At 49.6% G+C, this 6,316-nt stretch overlaps 1 protein-coding gene across 1 annotated transcript; it reads right to left on the reverse strand.

Moving 5' to 3' along the window:
* Positions 1-269: 269 nt before the first annotated feature.
* On the reverse strand, positions 270-6,244 carry LOC122368429 (dynein regulatory complex protein 10-like). The gene is made up of 7 exons (XM_043342346.1): positions 5,818-6,244; positions 5,120-5,687; positions 4,711-4,949; positions 2,972-3,121; positions 2,461-2,590; positions 2,142-2,267; positions 270-458 (listed from the first exon to the last, which is right to left on the reverse strand). Exons 1-7 carry the CDS (start codon positions 5,850-5,852, stop codon positions 327-329), a joined length of 1,380 nt encoding a protein of 459 aa, XP_043198281.1. The 5' UTR covers positions 5,853-6,244; the 3' UTR covers positions 270-326.
* Positions 6,245-6,316: the final 72 nt, after the last annotated feature.

Raw genomic sequence — 6,316 nt, forward strand, 5'->3', positions numbered from 1 at the left:
ACGTACACACCTGACACCTCACTAGCGTAGTTTAGTAGCTACTAGCTAGCATTACCATCAACCATGTAATGTTTACCGGATGAATGGTGCCTTGTGGCGATTCAAATGATCTCAGCTTCAAGCCGCCACCCTGCCGCGCCATCTAATGATCAAGTTGAAGCAGGCGTGGGCGCCCATCAGCCGGATTTCTGCGACATGCGAAACTGTGTGGTGCCGTAAGTCGGCCGCTGTCCCACCAGTGCCACTCCGCCCGACATCAAACACACAGCTCATCTCTCATCCGTATATTGCAAACCACAGTCCGAGCTTGAGCTACTTTGACAGCATCACTTCTTCTTCCCTTTCTTTCCTTTAGGACTTTTTCCACCTTTCTTGCCACCACCCTTCTTGCCTTTCTTGCCCTTGCCTTTCTTTCCCTTCTTGAGTCGTTTTCTGACGCGGTAGCCACGCCAAAATGCCTACAATGCGAGAGGGAGTTCAGCTCAGAATCCGAGGAATACGAGAATGGGCGATCAGCTGCATGCTAAGCAAATTGAATCGCTGCAGGTAGAACTGAGAACAATACAAGATGTCATACGAGGGCGAGGCATTAAAATGCATTCGGCGTTGGGCAATTATAAACCCTTTCTGTGATACAGAATACAGGACCTTAATATCTAACAGCTATAAAATTCTATCTAACAGCTATAAATTTGTATGCTGAATCTTGACTGACTTCTAAATTGCGATGGCAAAAAATCGTTTAACTGTGTCCGATAACAAGTAAGTAGTAACTACATTAAATATCACCATAGAGGTAAACACAACAACGCAAAATCATCACAACACGTAAAAAAGACGTCGTTATCATGAGAAATTCGCAACGTATTTTGCACAATATTTTCCATGATTTTAACCCGCGCCGGGCCGGTGCTCTGAGATTCCGCGCCGGGCCGGGGGGGGGGGGTGTCTGAACACCCCCCCCCCCTTCTAACTCGGCTCCTGGGCCACTTAGCGACATGCAGTAAGCGGCAATCGAAAGAACGTCCAAAATAAGGACGAAAACACTTCGGTCATTTTTTGGGTCAGGTCAAAGGTCAGGTCACCAGACGTTACCAAAGGTCAAATGTCCACTATTTCAACATTTTGGAAACTGCCAACGGCTATCTCGGGAACCGATAGAGCCACAGCGCTGCGGAAAAGCGCATTCGATAGCCCTTTTACAGACCTTTCTGAATAATGTTCTCAGATTTGACCTCAGGTCAATGGTTTAGCCTCCAGAGGGCAAAAACTCCAAAAATAGCCGTTTTTACGAAAAACGTTTTTTCGGCAATAACTTTTGACTCAAATAAACCACGACATTACTTTTGCCACCATCGTGTTCCTCTCGTCGAGACGCGTCGAATGAACTATAATTTGACCTTGAAAGGTCAACTTGAAAATTTGACCTCAGGTCAAGGTCATGACCTGACCGGAAAAGGTCATGTTGCATATCAGTCGATCCGCAACGTCGAGCCGAACACATCTAAGGCGTTTTCAGCGCTCTAGCACGTCTCTATCAGAAGTTATTAGCGAAAAACTGTTAGATTCTGTTCGTGACCTGAGATGACCTCGGGGACATAACGAGGGGTCACAGTTGCCATTTTCCGGTTCAGTGTGTCCATTTTACCTACATCTCGATGTTTGAGAGTGTCTAGAATAGCGTTCGTGCAAAACAGACGCTTTTCAATTTTCTCCCATTGACTTATAATGGAGGGGTCGCAAAATTGACCTGACCTTAGGTCACCGATATCAAAATTCCAAGATATACATTTTATAGATAATGTTGCTCTTATCAGTCGCTGAAAGTTTCAAGGCAATCGATCACTCGGTGTAGCTATGACGAGCATTCTTATTTTTTCTGAGGTGAGGTCACTTGGCGTGACCTGGTGACCTGACCTAAGGTGACCTTGGTCTGAAATTTTCACAACATGTGCGGAAAAGATGCACGAACAGGTGTGCCAAAAACGGCGGCGCTCCGCGCCGCCGTTTTTGAGATATCTGCGAAAACCGCAGGGGGGTGTTCAAACACCCCCCCCCCGGCCCGGCGCGGGTTAAATACCACACTTCGCCAACTCAATAAGGCACACTACGGAGCGTAACGTTCTGCCGACCACACTCACCTGAATGTACAGGGCTGCAGCGGCTTTCTTGATGGCCAACTGCTCTTCAAAGATGCGCTGCTCCTCTCGCCGTTCTCGCTTCAAAATGATCGAATCATATCGATCTCTTATCGCTTCCACTTTTGCCTGCCAAATATCAGGACAGTGAGCACGTTAGCTGTGCTAATATAATGCAGTGAGCCGCATATAGTTACACTCAGATGTTTAGCTTTTTTTATTGCAGTGACTGAACATCCTTTGCTTACTTCATACAATTCGGTGTTTACAAAAGAGTCCACATATAAGGTCTCATTTCCTATAAAACGATCCTCAGTCTTACGTCATATTCTTCGCGCTCAGCGGTCTCCTTTTCAAACTCGGCCTGCAAGCCTTCGATTTCTTCAGTTTTCTCCATCATTTCGGCATCGTATTTTTGCAACCAGTTTTCCAGCTCAGACTCAATTTTGTACCTGAAATATGCATGAGAAACCAGTCAGCTGTCACTGATTGTAAGGAACGACGATGCCACTTCTTCAGTGGAAAAATAAGTACGATATCTTTAGTAGTTTTGAGAGCAATGTGCGCATAAAAACATCGAAAACATTTCAATTAAAGCCGGATAGTGGTAGATAGTAGTGGCAATAAGTATTAATCTATGACTGGAAACCTATCGGTAAAAAGGGGCGCAATGATGCACTTCAACCCTGGAACGACATTGAGCGTGTCGAGATCTAATGCAAATGAAACCAGACTTTTAATACGTGATCTCACAAGTCACAACACGCTACCCACGATACTGACGACCCGATGTTCCTATAGTACCGCTCCGCTCTCAGTCTCCCGCTACTCACTTCCGTTTTTTGAGCGCGGCCTCGGCCTTTCTGTTACTGACGCGCAGCTCCTGCAGTCCGGCCATGTTCTTTTCGTAGATGACCTTGAGTCGCTCACGTTCCATCTGGTAGGCCGCACGCGCTGCTGTGATGTCTCCCTCGGCCTCAGCGCTGCAGTATATGAACATGGTTACGATACGAATAAACAAGATACATCTATATAGATCCACAGGGGGACATACAAGCTCACCAATAAGCCCGCGTACAGACGTGTCAACGAACTAGTCAGGCAGATTATAAATGTGACAGATAGTCAGTTATTGATTCCAGAAAAAGGATGTAAAATCCAGAAACCTAATAACGGGTGTGCACTTAGTTTCCGGAAAAAGTTTGTGCTGCCATACCTAACTTTAGTGTTTGAACTTAGATTAAGATGATATTTGGCACATATATAAATTGTAACAATAGTTAAGAGTTGTCAAAAGAATTAGGCGCTCTCTCCTCCCAGGCGGTCTACAGCCCACGTGCTATACAGACGCCCCCTGTTGAAATTGCGCGGCACCTCCGGGTCCAGGTGTGGCGATGGCTAGCGGGTTATGGACTTCAAATAGGCGCTAATATGCACTTAACATCTTCCTTAGTACTACATTGTCCTCATAAGTCCCCATTCGGTCGCCGTTGAGATATGCCAAGAAGATTATCTTCGCGGCTCACAAACGGTACATGTGCGCCGTCCCGTAGATCCAGCGCTCCGCGCGCACAGTGACTGCATTGTGGTGTGATCATGACACCTATACTTTCCTCGGGTAGTGATGTTCCCAATGTGACAAAATTTATTTATTTAAGCACTGCTGTCAAAAGATATCAACGTATGCATTGGCTACATAGGGCTAACATAATGATTGGATACCGCACGTGGGGATATGGCGGTCCACTGACCAGGAGATTGCGTCGAAAGTGGTCAGCAGGCTAAGGTTCCACATTTTGTGAGCGCCTGCTTCTGGAGGTGGTGTTTTACCCCATCTTCATTACACAAAATTTCCCTTTTAGGCGATCTAATTCCAGCATCCACAGGTGATTGCTTGATTCGTCTGTGCACTCAGCATTTATCGTGATAACTTACAGATCCATGTCTCATTGCTCCTCTGCTGCTTTTATCGGCTGCCGAGTGCTGGATCATGGTATCTCTACCCTTTTTGGTATACAATATCACAATTTAAAATTTTTCTTACAAGCATGGAAAACGGGAGGACGGGAAGCGTATCGGGAACACTCACAAGATGGTGAATACCTTTTACCAGAACGAGCCTCTTCTGCTGGGGCACTTTCGCCACGAATAAACACACCTGCACACTGTGCATGTGCCACGCACTTCCCCGTGCTTGTGCCGTTCCTCTAATGGCACAAGCTCTCTTTCTAGCAATACCCAGAAAGCGCCAGTGGGAAGAGAAGTTGTTTCTCTGGAATTTTTGTTAATTTTGTGAAAATTCCGCCACTCTTTTCCGCGTTCATGACTTGGTTGTAAGCACCTTTCTGTATGAAAAAATTGTCGGTTTGGTCTGCATTTTGGCATGCTCATTCCCAAATGAGTAATTATTAACTATACGAAAGTTTGTATTGATAGCTTTAATAGTTTTAAAGATACGGATGATCAATCTTTTTCCAGAAACTAAGTGCACACCCGTTATTCTCTCCATCCGCCTTTATCCCCCACCGCTTTTTACATCCTCTCTCCAATCTCCCCTCACGCTCCAACTCACATGACGTTGGCGACGTCCTCAGTGGACTTGCGCTCGACGCCGGCGATGTTGCCCTCCAGTTTGTCGATGACGGCGTTCTTGATTCGCCGGTCGTCATCGCGCTGCTGCAGCAGGCCGTCCAGCCGGGTCTGCAGCATGTCCAGCAACTGCCGGTTGTGGTTGTCGCGCCGCCAGATCTCTCTCAGACGCTCGGTGCGACTGGCCTCCTGGTCGGGCGTGGTCACCAGGCGCAGGTACATCTGGACGGACGGGTCAAGGGGCGGGACTGGTACTTTCGAGCGAACGAAGGAGACCGCGAAAACAGCCTGCAAGTAAGCCCAACGTAACCCTCGTATTTCCAATCGCCAGAAATGACTGGCCAGTCACCGAGCACGCACCCCGAAGCGTGCCATTGAATCCATCCACCCACCTGGCGGCGGAGAAAGGCCATCTGCCGGAGGAACTGCTGGGCCGGCGGTGAGGCGGGGCCGGCCAGCGGCCCGTCCAGGCCGGCGGAGGCGGCGTGGTGTCGCCACTGGCGCACCAGCCGCCGGCTGGCCGCCGCCAGCTGTTCGATGGTGTCGGCCAGGGCGGCCACACAGCGCGGGTCGGCGCCCGGCGTGCCCAGCAGGCCGTTACTGGGCGCCAGCGGCACGGCCGTCTCGGTCGGCTCGGCGGCCGCCGTATCCGTCACGTCGAACGTCTCCAGGCTGTGGCTGGAGCTGGGCGGCGGCACGCTGGCGCGCAGCCGCTCGGCGTCCTCGTGGAACTGCTGGCGTAGCTGCAGGTAGACGGCGGCCGCGTGCGCCAGCGGCTCGGCCACGTGGTGGCCGCACTCATCCACCAGCTGCGCCCAGACCAGCGGCAGCCGCAGCACCGTGCGCAGCTTCACCAGCAGCTCGTCCAGCGCGTTCAGGATCCGCTCCGACTCGATGCACGGCAGCGAGACCTCGTTGGTGGTCTCGTTGTCACCAGAGCCGCGCTGCTCGCATGGGCCCCTGGTGACACGGAGGACAGATCAATCAGCAGCGGCAATGAAACGCATCGTCTCAAACGTTCACTAAGTAATAGAAACTGACGAACCAAACATGCTATCTTCAAATTTGCTAATAACGGCATGAAACTTACATTTCTGTCCTATGTTCATTGGATGGTGTGGCCATCGTTGATCATTTATTTGCCGGGTGAAATGGCTATCTTCAAACTGTCTTTGCTCTGCCAGTCACGATAGCACGCAACGCATATTGTTATTGAGCGATGCCAAATTAAAAGAGATACAACTTCGATAAATCACATGAAAGGATTCAGGACGTTAGGCATTCCTATGAAAACACCCGTGGAAGGGGGCACAACCACGGTGAGACTGAAGTCGTTTACATAGAAGTGCTACTGCTTTGAGCCACGATGATCCGTGCACCGCCAAGGCCCACACGCCGCACGCGCTCACTCCGTAATACAAAATCCAACGGTCCTAGCGACCCACGCTGGCCGCGCTGGCCTCCAGTCTCGCAGAATTACAAGCGTTGTTTCGTATCGATCGTTGTCATGGCAACCGATTGGGGTCTTCCCAAGGTCTTCCTAATTCCCGCGACGAACGAAAAAGCTATGCACAACACTCACAAAACAA

This window comes from Amphibalanus amphitrite, unplaced genomic scaffold (genome assembly GCF_019059575.1).
Source record: "Amphibalanus amphitrite isolate SeventyFive unplaced genomic scaffold, NRLGWU_Aamphi_draft 000032F_arrow, whole genome shotgun sequence".
In the NCBI taxonomy this organism is placed as follows: domain Eukaryota; kingdom Metazoa; phylum Arthropoda; class Thecostraca; order Balanomorpha; family Balanidae; genus Amphibalanus; species Amphibalanus amphitrite.